This window comes from Cucumis melo, chromosome 12 (assembly GCF_025177605.1).
Source record: "Cucumis melo cultivar AY chromosome 12, USDA_Cmelo_AY_1.0, whole genome shotgun sequence".
NCBI lineage: Eukaryota > Viridiplantae > Streptophyta > Magnoliopsida > Cucurbitales > Cucurbitaceae > Cucumis > Cucumis melo.
The window spans coordinates 2361804-2377940 of NC_066868.1; the positions used below are offsets into that span (position 1 = coordinate 2361804).

A 16137-nucleotide genomic window follows, 5' to 3' on the forward strand; every position below is an offset into this window, starting at 1 on the left:
GGAGAAGAAGACTCCCACTCTGTAGTCCTTCGAAGTTGCCGAATAAGAAGAGGATCTTGAAGGAAAAGAATCAAGCTTAGTTGTGGAAGCTAGGGCAAAGATTAATCTGTTAATATGGATAAAGAAGTCAATAGGAAATTAAGCTAGTCCTCACTAGTTTAATTTAGTGGAATATACTTAAAAGGAGGCACGAAGCAAAGCGACTGTGAAGGAGCCCTTAGATTAATCAAATCCCTCAACAAAGAAAGGCTCGACTGAAATGAGTCAATGAACAAGGAAAAGGTCAGAACCAGTATTCTAAGCCCACTACACAGTATTCAGCTGCTTTTGCTTGACCGAGTATAAGGAAGAGTTCCTATGAGTAAGCGATTTAGTTAGTTTTGTCTTAGATATAGGCTTGACCTCTAGGGTGCAGGCCCTCTTTTTGCTTATTTCGAAAGGGATCAATCTGAATATACTCGACTTCTTCCTCTTTCTTAAGGAGGGAGCGGGAAAGATCTCTTTAGCAAGTAAAGGGTCAATGCTCTCAATAAAAAATAAAGAGACAAAAAATCAGTAAAAAATAACTATTATCGGTCTGAAGGACTCAGAAATCCATATTCACCTTCGCCTATAAACTCACAAAATGCAAAAATCGAGGCTCCGTAGGTTATGAAATAACTCGACTATAAGACAGAGTTAGTAGTTAAAAGTGAAGTCCTTATCTCTTATTCTATGAAGGAGCTCTTAAGATTAGAAATAGCTCGACTCCAAATGATAAGGATACAAAGGTTAAGACTTGAAAACGAAGTGCTTATTCCCTTATTTTGTGAAGGAGCCCTTAAGATTAGAAATAACTCAACTTAAAATGACGAGAGGTTCAAAGAATTTGAAAGCAAAACTCCTTCCTTATCCCTTATTAGGAGTGCAACTCATGAAACTCCACTAGCCCGATTTGAATATGGATTCCTCAAATTATTTGATAAGGAATTTGCTTCGCCCCTCTCCTTATCTTTTTTAGCCAAGTTATTTCATAATTCACCCTTTCACAGTCGTTTCGCTTTGCGCCTTCAGATAGACCTTTAATTTAATCCATATTCATCTGAAAGGATCAAAGAATTTGAGAAACCCTCAATCAAAAATAAGAAATTATCCCTTATTTATTGCCCTTAAATTTAGAAATAACTCGACCCTAAAACAAAATGAGAGGTTCAAAGAATTTGAATGAAAGTGAAAGTCCTTATCATTATTATGTTAAGGCTCAAAGAATTTGAGAAATCCATATTCAAAAATTAGTGTGAAGCAACTGTGAAGGAGCCCTTAGATAACTCAACTCAAAATAAAGTCAAAGAATTTGCGAAAAACCTTTGCTTAGATAGAATGACCACTTTCACCGATCTCTCTTTTGATGATCCTGAAAATGGGATGTGGGTAGCAGCAATGAAGCCTCTTGGAACATCTCCACTACCACCGCTCCATGGCTTTCTTTGTTAAAAAAGTAGACAAACGTTCAGCTATAGGAGAGACTTTCCACTCCTTTGAGGAAAGATGAAGATTTTCTATCATCTATTGGCAAGCCTGAAAGCATGTTAACCAAAGGAGCTGAAAGAAAGCTTAGCGAGAGCTCTATTGATAGATGTTGAGAGAGTTCCCCGTAGTCCTTTTCGATCTTAGGGTTGTATATACGCGAGAATGAGATCAGAATGGATCTTGATTTGGTCTCTATAGAAATGCATTAGAAAACTTGATTGCATTCAGGCATAATCTTCTTACCTTTTTCAAAGATACATTTCGGTTATCTCTTCTAGTCAACAGAAGAAGATGAAAGGTAAGCCTCAACTCCTACGGAGCCTCCTCTATTAGAAACCTCTTTTGTCAGAATCTCTATCTCTACGAGTTCTCTTTCTTTGACGACGGGGATATTTTATCTTCTAATAAGATCCTGCAAACCAGCCATTCTTTCTTATCGAGAAGTCGAGCCAATGTACCTGTGTTGGCTTGGTCAGTCTTCGATCTCAGACTGGCCTCTCATTTTGCGGTCAAAGAGCTACTACATAAGCGATCTGATACAGAGAAGTTCAAAAGTGGAGCGAAAAACTTTTCAATAAAGAAAGCACTACGCCATAGAAGGAGTTGTCGTCTTCTTATAAGGAATATGAAAGGAAGAGGAAGAATTCGTAAAGTCTACATAAACCATTAGCTTGTTAGGTGTACATATACCTAACATAAACCATTTCAATTAAAATGAAGTCTATTGATATATTCAATAATAGCAAAACAATGGTGTACGTAAACCATGTCAGAATCGGGTTTGAGGCAAATTATGAACTAACCCAAAGTCCTTGGTTGGTAAAACTTGAACCCTAATGGTTCCATGTACAAGGTTCAATCCAATGTAATCCATAATTTTTGGATTGGATAATCGGGTTTTTTCCTCATAATTTGGATATTTTTAATTGTTTCCTTGTCCACTAAAAGTTAATTTTTGCAATGGAAAGGGTGTCATGTGTAAATATCATAAATATGTTAGTTCAAGTTTTAAAAAATCTGTAATCAAACGAACAACAAAAACAATAACAATAATAATAATAACCGGGTCGGGTCGGACCTGGTTATTAAATCTTGAACTGACCCAAAATATATATTTTTTAAAATTTTGAAACACAAGATAGAATGTAACACAACCTAACCCCAACATCTAACATTAATTGTGGTCTATAGTAAAAGATGTAATGTTAGTCGGTATATAAAGTTATAAACTATGATCAATATCTACATTGATTTACATTATGTACCACAATTAATGTTAGTAATGGTTTATAAATATAAAAATATAAATCATGACTAAGATTAATATATGGTCATAATATACTACAACAATGACTGAAGTCAACCATATTCTATACTATAGGCTATGCTAGAGTACATCATGGTTGAAAAATTGTAGCGATGAAATGTGAATTTGTTGGCAAAAAAAAAAAAAAAAGCTTCTCTTGCATTACAACAATTGTGTTGAGAGAAAAACACTATGACAACGAATATCAACTTGAATAGATCTCAATCATTTGTTTCAAGGAATTTGTGGATCACACTATTTAAATACATTAGTCTTATAACTTATAGACTAGTTCGACCGTGAATTGAAGGGTTTAGGACTTCCAAAATTTCATAATTTGTTAGTGGTAGACTATTCCATTGGTTAGTAGATAGAGAATCATTGTTTTAGATATTAAATCTGATACATATTTTAATAATAAAAAAAAGGGAGAAAAAGATGTAAAGTTGAGAAGTGGGGTAAGAATATTGAATAGGACAACCAACATGAGCATCATCCTTCATCCTCCTCCTCCACACCTTCTCACTCCCTTCTCTACACTTCACTTCCTTTTTCCTTTCTCTTACACTCTCTCACTCTCTCAATAATCCCTTTCCCTTAACACTCATACTCTTTCTCTCTCTCTATCTATCTCAAAATTTCTTCTAAACAAAAAAATGGGGACTCCCATTTCCCATTTTACCCCTCTTCATTTCCTCTATTTCCTCCTCCTATCCTCCTCCCCCATCCTTGCCCTAAACTTCTCTTCCCTTCTCTCCTCCTTCCCTGACCTCTCCGACTTCGCCGCCCTCCTCTCCTCCTCCGCCGTCCTCTCAGATCTCAACCATCGTACCTCCCTCACCCTCCTCGCCGTCCCAAACTCCTACCTCGCCGCCTCCTCCGATCTCACTCACCGCATCCCTCCTTCCTCCCTTGCCGATCTCCTCCGTTACCATGTCCTACTCCAATACCTCTCCCCTTCCGACCTCCGCCACATCTCCCCTTCTGGCAAGCTCGTCACTACTCTCTTCCAAACCACCGGCCGTGCCACCAGTGACTTCGGTTCCGTCAACATTACTCGCAACCCTCTCGATGGCGTCGTCTCCGTTCACTCCCCTGTTCCCTTCTCTTCATCTAATGCTACGGTTCTTACTCTTCTCCAGAATCTTCCTTACAATGTCAGTATCTTTGCGGTTAATGCTCTTCTTGTTCCTTATGGATTTGATCTTATGGCTTCCGAAACGCGTCCACCATTAGGGTTGAATATTACTAGGGCTTTGATTGATGGTCATAATTTTAATGTTGCTGCTTCTATGCTTTCGGCTTCTGGTGTTGTTGAGGAATTTGAAGCGGATGAAGGTGGTGCTGGGATTACGCTTTTTGTTCCTACTGATATAGCTTTTTCTGACCTTCCCGGGACGGTGAAGCTTCAGTCACTACCGGCGGATAAGAAGGCTGTTGTCTTGAAATTTCATGTTCTTCATTCTTATTATCCCCTTGGGTCTTTGGAATCCATTGTGAACCCTGTACAGCCAACTCTTGCGACGGAGGATATGGGCGCTGGTAGGTTCACGCTTAACATTTCGCGAGTGAATGGCTCAGTTGGGATCAATACAGGCATTGTTCAAGCATCAGTGTCTCAGACGGTGTTTGATCAGAATCCGGTTGCCATTTTTGGGGTTTCTGAGGTGTTATTACCTAGAGAGATTTTTGGGAATAATCCAATGATGACGGCTAAGCCTAGGAATGAAATTGTGGGTAATGCTCAGCCACCGGAAGGAATGGCTATGTCGCCGGAATCCAATGGACCACAATTACATCTTTCATCTCCACCTGGGTATGGTGAGGAAATCCGATCGGTTGCCGCCATTAACGGCGGGGTGAATTTCTTCCTTACTCTATGTAGTAGTTGTATAGCAATAGCATTGTATTTAATTCAGTAGATTAATATTTGATTGATTTTTCCCCGTGATAATTGTTTTCCATGTTACGGGTTTTTTTTTTTTTTCTTCTTTTCTTCTCCCTTTCTAATTTACACGATGATGAATTGAAGTGGGGGCTACAAAAGCAGCAGCCAAAAATTTTCTGTTCTTGTAATTGTTCTGTTGATTTCATTTCACAATGGTCTGTAAATTAAAGAGAGGATATTGATTTTTGGGATCTGGGTTTGTTTCAATTTTGGATTTCGCAGATTCATGAGAAGCAAAAATGGGAAAAAAGAAGGAGAAGGAGAAGATTTTGAAGGGGATTTTGTTTCTTTTATATTAATTTTTGCTCAGAATTTTATGATGCTGTTGTTGAGATGTTTGTTTTTCCTGTGGTACAGATGAGTAGCTCATCTGTTCTTTCTTCTAAACAGATGTGGTTTTGTTTGTTTCTTTGGTTGCTGCAATTTCAGGGCTTTAATCTTTACAAGGCAATCTCCCAGGATCACCTCAGGTAATTAATTTACAATCATATTTCTTTTTCTTTTAATGCCTTTTAATTCAATACTTTGGATCTATGTTTTTTTAGATAAATTCAAATTTTGACTCTAACTTACTCCTTATTCTTCATTTGTACATAGTTTAAGGATTAGTTTTGAACAAGTGAATGGAATATCCATATCTTCTATTTATTCAGTTTTCATGCTTTTATGAAGATTTTTTACTATTGTCTTGGGGATTTTTTTAGTCTAAGAAATGAGATTAAAGAGAAACTAGTTTCTGTGGCTATGGAAGGAACTATTTTAGATCTATTTATGAAAATTTTATAGTAAGGATTTAGTCATTGATCACCAAATCAAATCCTTCTTGCAAATTGCTCGCAAATAGTTCCCGTCACTAATACTACATATATGAGAGTTTTATCAAACCTTCTAGGAGTTCTGAAAATATGGAGGAAGTGTATTATTGGTAATTAAAATGAGATGTATAAGGTTAGGTGGAATGCCAACTGGAAAGTCCAAGTCCCCACACGTGAGGGAGGGCCCACTCAAACGAAAGAAAAAAAGAAGAAAAGTGGATGACAGGATGGCATTATCTGTGCTCTCCTTTTTCCCAACTTCACTTCTTACTATTATTCTCCTTCGTTTTTCTCTAACCATCATTTACATTTTCATTCTAATTATTTCTCTTAACTTCTAGATTTGGAATTAATACTTTTGTTGTTAAATTATCAAAATAGTTTTCTTCACAAGACCTACGATTTTGTTTGACAAGCTCAACTATAGAAATCACCATATCCATACGCTGTGTGACTAAGTCAAGTCAATATTATGACTTTAATACTATTTGTTTAGGATGCTTAAACTATTCTAGATATAAACATGTTGGAAGCAAATTATCATAAAGACCATCAAACGATCGTGGTCCATGTATGTTGATGAAACCTTACCACATTGTTTTGTGTAGTATCCATGCTTTTATTTGAAAGCTAATAGTTTGAGGCCAAGATAGGATTGTAGTATCAAATTTCTTTTACTCTTTAGTTAGTAGTATTTTTAGAATAATTAATTAAGTATATAATAACATTTCAAAATAATTGTAAATATAACTTTTTTTTTTTTTTTTGTCAATGTTTCATTCATTTTGTTTCCATTACCAATTAAACCTTTACAATTAGGTATTTTTGCAAGTAGTTCTTTTTTTCTTCTCTTATTCTTAGGTTTTGAAATTCGATTGTGAGGTCATCAAACCTTCTACTTAACATTAACGAAGGAATGTGTAGCCTAACATGTATATAAGTCAACTTCATCAATGAACCAACTCGACCAACTAGCTCAGTTTCATAAATTAAAGGGATATTTGCAAAAATAGCAAAAGAATTTATAATAATAGAATCCATGTTATTACATTTTCTAAATCGTAAATGTAGTAAATTTAAAAGTGGATAGCCTTCTAATAATTCTTATTTATATGATATATTTAATTAAGAAGTGTTACAAGGTTTTTTTTTTTTTCTATCCTATGCAATTTTCCTAAATTACTAAATGTCCAAACTTGGCTAAATCACATGCTTGAAATTGGATAATCTAATCTTCAATAGTTAAAGGCTAATGAGCCAATTGTGGAGTTTAGTTTATTAAATGAAAGTTTCGGTCAAACATGTCCGCTCATTGAATTAGCCGATTGAGTATTATGTATTTAACTATCTTTTAAAAAAAATCAATTATCTTAATTAAAATTTGTTAAAATTGAATTTTAGGTGTTTTTATTATTTTGCTTGAAAAAATTATCTATATGATAATGTTTCAGTTAATGTTTATTAAGTTTATTATTTTTATATGTAATATATGATATATGAAGGATAATGCATAGGCGTACATATTTGAGGCGACCAAATATAGATTAACGAAACGTCACGGCGATTCATATCTAATCTTATAAATAAATTAGTTATATTAGTCTAACTAGCTAGGTTGAGTTGATCCAACTTTGATATTGGATTGATGTTACTAGGCTTGAGTTAAGTTTGGAACGTTGGTGAGGTTAATATTGTGTATCCTTACAACCAATCTTCAGGTTGTTACCCAAGATAGGATTGCTTTAGTTTAAACATAATTTCATAATTTCTATATTTGAGCCACAAAAATAGGAAAATACATCTTGTTGTTATATGTCGTAACTTTCATATTATCACAATCTTTTAAATTCATATCTGATTTTCAATTCATTCATATGTGATGTCTACCTCTAAACTCAATGAAATTAATTTATGTTTTATAATCATAGAGAACCCACATTTTTTTCGTACTAAATAAGAAGCAAAGTTAAAACTACCCCACGCTAATTCCTAAATTAAATACCAAACACTCTCCAAGTAATTTTTTAATAAAAATATTTTTGGAAGTTTGACTTTTACTCATATTTCCATACATTCAACTTTGAAAACCAAATCTTTAGAATTATAACCCCTATCACTAACAAAACCCTCTTCATTTTCTTTTCTAATTCTCTCAATAATCTCAGCATTTGGCCTTCATTTTCCACCATTATTTTTTTCTTGCCCACATCACCATCTCCCTCTCTCTTTCATTACAATTTTATTTTAATAGCATTTGGTGGCATCTTTTTACTGGCTCTTTCTGCCCCCATAACCTAATCTTCAAACTTCATTCCAAATTATTCCACCATTTCTGCCTCATAATTATCAAAAAAGCATCTTTGAAGTCTTTTCATTAATTCTCATATCTTCAGTTAACAAATCCTAGAGTTTATTATGGCCACTCCTTCTTTTCATGATTTGAAGAAACAAGCTTCTTTCTTTTTCAAAGAGAAAATCAAGACTGCTAGATTAGCCCTCACTGATGTCACCTCTGCTGAATTGTAAGTTTTTTCAAAACAAAAGAAATTTTATTCTTTTGATGTTTGCATGAGTTACTTCCTTATATATGATCTTCCAAAATTCTTTTGTTGTTGTTTTGGCTTTTAGATTGACTGAAGAAGCCATTAACGGGAACCCTGATGCAAGAACTTTGAGTTCAATTTCAAGGGCAGCTTTTGAGGTTGATGATTATTGGAGAATTGTAGCAATTCTTCATAAAAGGTTTTGGCCATGTTCTTGTTCTTCATCAATGTTTAAAGCTTTATAAGTTTCTTTTTCTTAATATAAATTAGACCCTCTGATTATCCATGGACAAAACCCATGATTGATATTGATATCTGTCCTTACGTCTCTTCCTTGTTCATAACAATTTAATTTAGTTTACTTCATATTTGATAAAATAGGTTGGTCTATTTTAACTATTTCATTTTTATTATTTCGTTTTTGAACTTGATGTTGGCTTCCTGTTTATTTTTAAAAATACTTTAAGTTTATTTTTAAAAAAACAGAACATCAGAAACCAAATTTTGATCAAATTAACTCTATTAGTTTCTCACCATTGCTTTATCATAGACTTCACTGTTAGAAAGTTTTCAAGTTTCAGCCAATTAATGTAGCCTTTTATGAACTCAAACCGTCTACAATGAGTCCTTTTGGGAAGAGATCATAGTCCTCAAAGAAATTATAAGTTTTTTTTTTCTCTTAAAGTATAGTTTTGGGTTTAAGCTGGTTTGCATTTGCTAACTCTAATTTATGGTAATTGGGTTCCATGATTAATGAAGTAAAACAAACTTGGATTTAAGGCAGATTGGTGAAATTTGAAAAGAAGAATTGGAGAAATTCCTACAACTCTCTCATCATTCTTGAACATCTCTTGACTCATGGACCAGAGAGTGTAGCAAAGGAATTTGAGAGCGAAAAACATGTTATTACCCAAATGGCTAACTTCCAATATGTCGATGAAAAAGGGTAATGTCTTTCAACCTCCCCATCATAACTTAGTATTCTATTTGTTTCAACGTACCGTTTCAATTTTTAGTCAAATTTCAAATTTAGAAAGCATAAAAAAAAAAATTCTTCTGACATTTAAATCTCGACATGGATAGGTATGAATGAATAGATAACGAAACAATAGAACTCATAGGTTCCATTTGAAAATAGTTGTGCTTTTAGTTTTTGGTTTTTTGAGAAGTTATTTAAATTCCAATAATATGATTCTTATGTATTTAAATTCTTAATCAAATTCTAAAAACGAAAAGATGTTTTTGAAAACTATTTCAAAATTTAACTTAGTTTTTTAAAGTATTAGTGGAGAAGTGGAACAATTTTTATTTTATTTTTTAAAAAACTTATATTTGGGTGTAATGTTTACAAATTCAATTTTTTCAAATCAAATAGTTATCAAATGAGATGTATGTGTTTGAAAGTCTGTCTCTAATTTTGTTGTCAAGAGAATGTATTGGGTATTTCTTAATTGGATACTTATTTGATTATTAGGTTCAATTGGGGCATTTCAGTTAGAAAGAGATCAGAGAGAATATTGAATCTACTTGACAAAGGATCTCTTCTCAAGAATGAGAGAGAGAAGGCAAGAAAATTGACCAGAGAGATTCTTGGATTTGGTAGCTTCTCCATGAGATCAAATTCTCAAGGAATTTTTCAACATCCTTCTTCACCCATTGCAAGATATGGAAAGTGCAATTCCAACTTCAACAGTCTTGACAATAATATTCTTCACCAAGACGGTTCTGCGGTAGATGGCCAGAAGATCAAAATGCTCGAAACTCGAGAAGGCGTGGAAGACAACTTTTTGGTTGGAATAAACAAGGAAGAGTTGCTTAGATGGGATGATGATGGTGTGTGCAAGGTGAAACCCGTTCTGAGTGGTAAGAGGGAGGAAGAGGAGTTGAAGAATGGAATCTCTAGTGATGGTTACGATCATCCATTCATCGACGACGAACTCAAAACGAATTTCTCATTGCTTTCGAGATAGGGAGAGATAAAGAGGAATTGATGATTTGTTTTGAATTCCATTCATGAATAAAAATGTCTTATACTTATACGTAACTGACTAGAGATTAACATCGTATTACCAAATGGAAGTTGAAAGCTAAAAAGTTATTTGGCATATATATAATATATAGTTTTGTAAGAAACTTACATATTTGATATGTTACTCCTTTTATGATATAATGTTTGGAGTTGTCACTTGTGTCTCTTTAGATATGGGATCGATATGCAATAATGTTTTTCTTGAGGTTTTGAAGAAAATCCTATATTTAACTTCCACCTTTTACAATTTAATCATCAAATTTCATCTTGAAGCTAAATATTTTGTGTTTGCTTAACCAACTTTCAGATTTTAAAACCAGGATGGTATTATCTAAAGAACATTAAAATCCAATTGACATTGGCCTTTTAATACCCTCGAATTTGTTAATTAATATTAATTAATATCCTTTAATCATCAATATTAATTTTAATTAATTATTAAATACAAATAGCATATGGATCTTTTCAAAAATATAAAAAAAACGGCAAAATATTTACACTCTATAAAACAATTCCAAAAACGAAAAAAATCCTGAGACCCACCGTGTAAAATACCAAAAATACGCTATCAACCATGTCATAAAAAATGTACGCGCGCGTAATATATATGCAATCGTTTATATTTGGTTATTATTTGATGCGCGATCGTTTAGATATAGCTACAATTTATACGTGATCGTTTAAATATGGTTCATTATATACGCGATCGTTTAGATATGGCTATAATTTATAAGCGATCGTTTAGATATGGCTACAATTTATACGAGATCATTTATATATAGCTACAATTTATCCACGAACGTTTAGCTATGACTACAATTTATATGCGATCATTTAGATATGGCTGCAATTTATCTTTTCAATTCATTGTTTAATTTTGTTATACGATCGTTTAGATTTGGGAACCCAAATCTAAATCATTTTTTTTAAAACATTAGGTACACGATTTTTTTAATTCTTTTGGTACACGATCGTTTAGATTTCTTTACACGATCGTTTAGATTTCTTTACACGATCGTTTACTTTTTTTTTTACACGATCGTTTACATTTGGCTACTCCAATCCAAATAATTTTTTTTCAAGATTTTTTATACACGATCTTTTATTTTTTTTACACGATCTTTTAAATTTTGCTATTTTGTTGTACACAGTCTTATACACAGTCGTTTAGATTTGGTTACCCAAATGTAAACGCGTAAAAAAAAAAAAAAGAAGAAAGATGATTGAAAGAAATCGCAACGAAAAAAAGAAGAGGAAAAGTAGAAAGACGATGGAAAGAAATCGAAGCAAAAAAAACGAAGAGGAGAAGAAAAACGAGAGAGATTAAAGGCATAAATAAAGAATTGAAAAATAAAAAAATATGATGGAAAGAAACCTCAGAAAAGAAAAAGAGACACTACAAGAGACAGGGGTACTCCCGACGCCAAAAAACGTCAGTGAAAATAAAAAGTACATCGGGAAAGGATATCCCGACGTACCAAACGGCGTCGGGAAGAACGTCGGGAGAAAGACGTCGGGAAAACATCTTTCCCGATGTTTCTTTACGTTGGGAATTCCTTTTATATATTTTTTTAAAATATTTTATTTCTACTTTTTTCCTTATAATATTTTGCTCAAACATTCACAATGATGTTCGGATTGCTCAAAAAAAATTTCCGACGTTTTGGATTAAATTAAAAAAAATTAAATATAAATTAAAATAAATTAAGAACTATACAAACACAAATTAAAAAAATAGAATTAAAATTAATAATACGAATAAGTTCACTACAACAAAATATAGTTCTCAAAATAGAATAAACATAAACATAAGAAAAAGTCTCTCAACGAGGTGCATATGCGCGTCATTCGACACCTTCGGTCCTAAAAATGATATAAGAATAACTAAGTTTAGTACATAATCATATATTGCAAAAACTTAAGAATAATAAAGACATATACGTACCACAGAGCTAGGGATCATGTGGTGGTCCCTGTTGTGCACGAGTTAGTTCTTCTATCATCTTTTTCATACTTTCCACTTGTGAAGCTAATGCTTGGTGATTTCTATCTTGTACTTCAATCCGTTCCAAAGCTTCATGAAGTTTAGCTTGTAATTCAATCTCTTTTTCTGTGGACTGCGAACAAGATGTCGACGAACTGCTTGCACTCGCCATTCTACGAGCCTTCGGCTTGGGTCCCCAACCAAGGCCTTTTGAGTAGCCTGGTCGTGTACCCAACACCTGATCGCATATCTCATCCTCAGAAAGTGGCTGACTACCCTCTGGGGTAAGCTGGAATTGGAGTTCCAGCATTTGATTCTGCAACAAATTTAAAAACTATGTTAGGTAACACGCAAAAATATATAATGAAACCAGCAAATTCAAAACAAAAAAGGCTATCATAACTGCAGGATAGTCATCCCAAACATAAACAATTCAAAACAAAAAAAAGCTATCATAACTGCAGAATAGTCATCTCAAATCAACAATAAAAATATTCAATACAAACAGGCTACCATAACTGTAGCATAGCCAGAACAAATCTTAACACACATATTACATTTTCAATTCAAAACATAAACCCCCTTCAAATTTGAATGTAACCATAAACCCCCCCCCCCCCCCTCCCCCCAAATTCAATTTAACTATTAATCCCCCCCCCCCCTCCAATTTCAATTTTCAATTTAACTTAAACTCCCCTCTCCCCCAATTCAATTTTCAATTTAACTATAAATCTCCCCCCCCCCCCCCATCCCCTCCCATTTCAATTTTCAATTCAACTATAAACCCTCCCCCCCTCCCAATTCAATTTTCAATTTAACTATAAACTCCCTCCCCCAATTCAACCCCCATTCAATTTTCATTTAACTATAAACTCCCCCCTCAATTCAATTTTTTAAATAACCCTAAACCTTAAACCATTCAAATTTCGATTCAACCACAAATTACACACATTCTATACAAAAATACATTTAACAAACAAAAATCTATTCCAAAAGAAAATCTTAAAACAATTTTTCTAAAAAAAAAACCCTAAAACATAAATTTAAACTAAATAAATTTTAATTTTCCACTTACCTAAAGTGGCAGACGGCGGCAGAACAGCGGCGAGGGACGGCGGCGGAACGGCGACGGAAACGCGACGGATCTCTCTTTTCCCCTCTCGGCTTTTCCTCTCTTTTTCCCTCTCGGTTTCGGTTCTGTAAAATACAAAACTGAAACGATTAAAAAGGGGATTTCCCGACGTAGTGCCGCGGCGTCGGGAAATCCCCCAAAAAACGTCGGGAAAAAGGACATTCCCAACGCTCATTAAACGGTTTTCTCGACGCTCCGTAACGCTTCGAAAAAAATCCATATTCCCGACGCCGTTCCAGACGCACTGTGCACGACATCAGGAATAGTTTGTTTTTTAAAATTAATTTGTCCTTTTCCCGACGAATACTGGTCAACGCCTTCTTGATGCGTCGAGAAAGAGTGTTTTCCCGACGCCTCTCTCGACGCGGTGTTGATGGCATCGGAAAAACCCTTATTCCCGACGTTCCTTATGCCGACGTCTTTTTTAGCATCGGGAATGCTCCATTTTCTTGTAGTGAGAAAAGAAGAAAAGAAGAAAGGCGAAATCGCAAGCGGAGATGAAATAATAGTAGGACGAATCGCAAGGAAAAAAGAAAGATGAAATAGCAAACCTGGAATATTTAAAAAATGACTATGCTTATGAGTTTTGTTACACGTGAATTTCAACTAATATATTTATCAATGAATCTTCACTATTTAATATAAGATTTTATTATTTATTATTAATATTTTAATCAATTTATATTATTAAATAATATTTAATTAAAAATATTCTAATTTTTTTGATGTTTTATTTGATCTTTAATAATTAGATCTAATTTTGACTATATTATTTGTTCTCTTTCTATTTTATTAAATAATTATTTATTTTTAGGTTTTATTATACAAATTGGTAAATCGAACACATTCTCTAACTTTCATTAATTATGTAGCATATCCAAATACAGAAATTAATTATTTCGAACATTTAAAACCATATTAAAATCTCAGACATTAAATATTCATACTCCTGAAACAATATATGTGATCTAAACGGCCCTAAAGGGATTCAAACTTATTGTCGCACTTATTTTCTTTACCAACAATCATAATTTGATTCAAATAACAATTACCCACCTGATCACAATTAAAGAGTAGATTATGTTGAATATCATTGTCCTCGATAATCTTCACTTTAGTCATTAATTTGAGAAATGACATGAAAACTTGTGATTGATCTAAACTTTTTTATTTAAAAGTCTTTTACTTCGAAGATTGTTTTCATTATTGGTCAATAAGTTCCTTGTTTGGCAATGTTCCCAAGATGATAAACATATTGAGTTGTTAACAAGGATTATTCTCCCAACCATATACAAGTCAAAGAACGACAATCCTCATGAGCAAGCTAGAGTTTATAACTCACTCATGATTCAAATTAAAATACAAGGGGGTTATTGATTGAAAAATTTATTGTTATAGTTAACTACGTTATAACTAGAGATTTCATATTTTTGTGATTCAATCTCATTGTAAAGATACCTTCATACTCACATGTTCCCCACATGAATAATTTGGATCAAATCGCTTATAACACTGACAACTTTTGTAACATTTACAAAGTGAGTCATATTTTCATATGTTATCAGAATAAGATACTCAACCTTATTAATATACTATATGTAGACCATTCACATTATACTTAAATATGATTCACTAGTATATCAACAACATATTGTTTATAGGAGAGATGACAGAGCTTCTCTCTCTTCTCCTCAAGCCGCCGGCGTTTGCGATTCCCAAACTTCAGAGAAACACAAATAAGTGCCATGGAAGACCTTTGCGATTCCCTTGAAGAAATTTACTCTGCTCAACAGCCAAATTTATTCCAGCTGATACTCCCGCCAACCAAGGAAGATCTCGATTATCTGAGGTTATTAAGGTACATTTTTAGTAGACTTCACACTCACTTTCTGCTTCCTTCCTTTGCTTGCTTCCATTTGCAGAATGTCTTCACTGCGATAGCTCCCTCGTTCTTGCACCATTGAAAAAAAAGATTTTGTCCTATCTTTGGACAACCGATCACGAGACTTAAAGATGCTTATTACGGAGGTGGGGCCATACAAATCTTTCTCTATTGCTGTCACTTTGGAATCTTTGGAATGGCTCAAGTCCACTTTCAAAACTCTGTTGGATACTCCTCGAACGACAAGATTCTTCTTGAAAAAAAGATTTGAGGAATATTGCCTGTGGGTCCAAAAAACATACAACAGAAAAGGTTACATTGCTGAGATTTATCGAGTGGACGACAGAGGAAGGAAATGCTGTATTCTGGTCCCTGAAGGGTCAGAAAAATCAGGATGGGCACAATTTGTCAGTCTTTTACATGGCAAGAAGGATGCCTCTACAAAAGAAAATTACAAAACTCTTCTGGGAACCAAAATGAAAGACAGACTCTCCAGCTCTGAGTCAGGGGACGATAAAAAGAGGAGATCCTATGCTAAAGCTGTTATCAAAGGAAGCTCTTCTGATGAGGAAACAAATTTCTGGTCCATAAAAGCTAAGAAAACACTAAAAGACCTCACAAACTTCTCTTTTGATTGGGAAAGAACAGTTGTCCTTACTAGAAGATATTTCCACAACGATTAGGAGAAAATAGTGGAAAAGTTAAACGAACAGCTTGACACCACTGTAAGTTACAAGCCTTTTCATGTTGATAAAGCGTTGATTTGTTTCAAAGACATTGAGCAAGCAAACTTGATATGTAAAAATAAGGGTTGGACTATAGTGGGACGCTTTTATGTTAAGTTCGAGGAATGGAACCAGAAAGATCACGCATCACCCAAAGTTGTTCCAAGTTATGGTGGATGGATTAAGGTGCGAGGAGTGCCCCTGCATGCTTGGAATTTAGAAAGTTTTGTTCAAATTGGAGATGTCTATGGTGGTTTCATGGAA

At 34.0% G+C, this 16137-nt stretch overlaps 2 protein-coding genes across 3 annotated transcripts; both read left to right on the forward strand.

The window, feature by feature from the left end:
* Positions 1-3352: 3352 nt before the first annotated feature.
* Positions 3353-5095, forward strand: LOC103497237 (fasciclin-like arabinogalactan protein 4). Its single transcript, XM_017046602.2, has one exon. The coding sequence runs from the start codon at positions 3472-3474 to the stop codon at positions 4735-4737; it is 1266 nt and encodes a 421-aa protein (XP_016902091.2). The 5' UTR covers positions 3353-3471; the 3' UTR covers positions 4738-5095.
* A 2761-nt stretch (positions 5096-7856) lies between these two features.
* LOC103497166 (uncharacterized) lies at positions 7857-10306 on the forward strand. 2 transcript variants are annotated; one of them, XM_008459263.3, is made up of 4 exons: positions 7857-8100; positions 8207-8320; positions 8906-9067; positions 9596-10306. In XM_008459263.3, the coding sequence occupies exons 1-4, from the start codon at positions 7994-7996 to the stop codon at positions 10089-10091; spliced, it is 879 nt and encodes a 292-aa protein (XP_008457485.2). In that variant the 5' UTR covers positions 7857-7993; the 3' UTR covers positions 10092-10306. The 2 variants fall into 2 exon arrangements, with proteins under 2 accessions (XP_008457485.2, XP_008457486.2); XM_008459264.3 differs by lacking the exon at positions 8906-9067.
* Positions 10307-16137: the final 5831 nt, after the last annotated feature.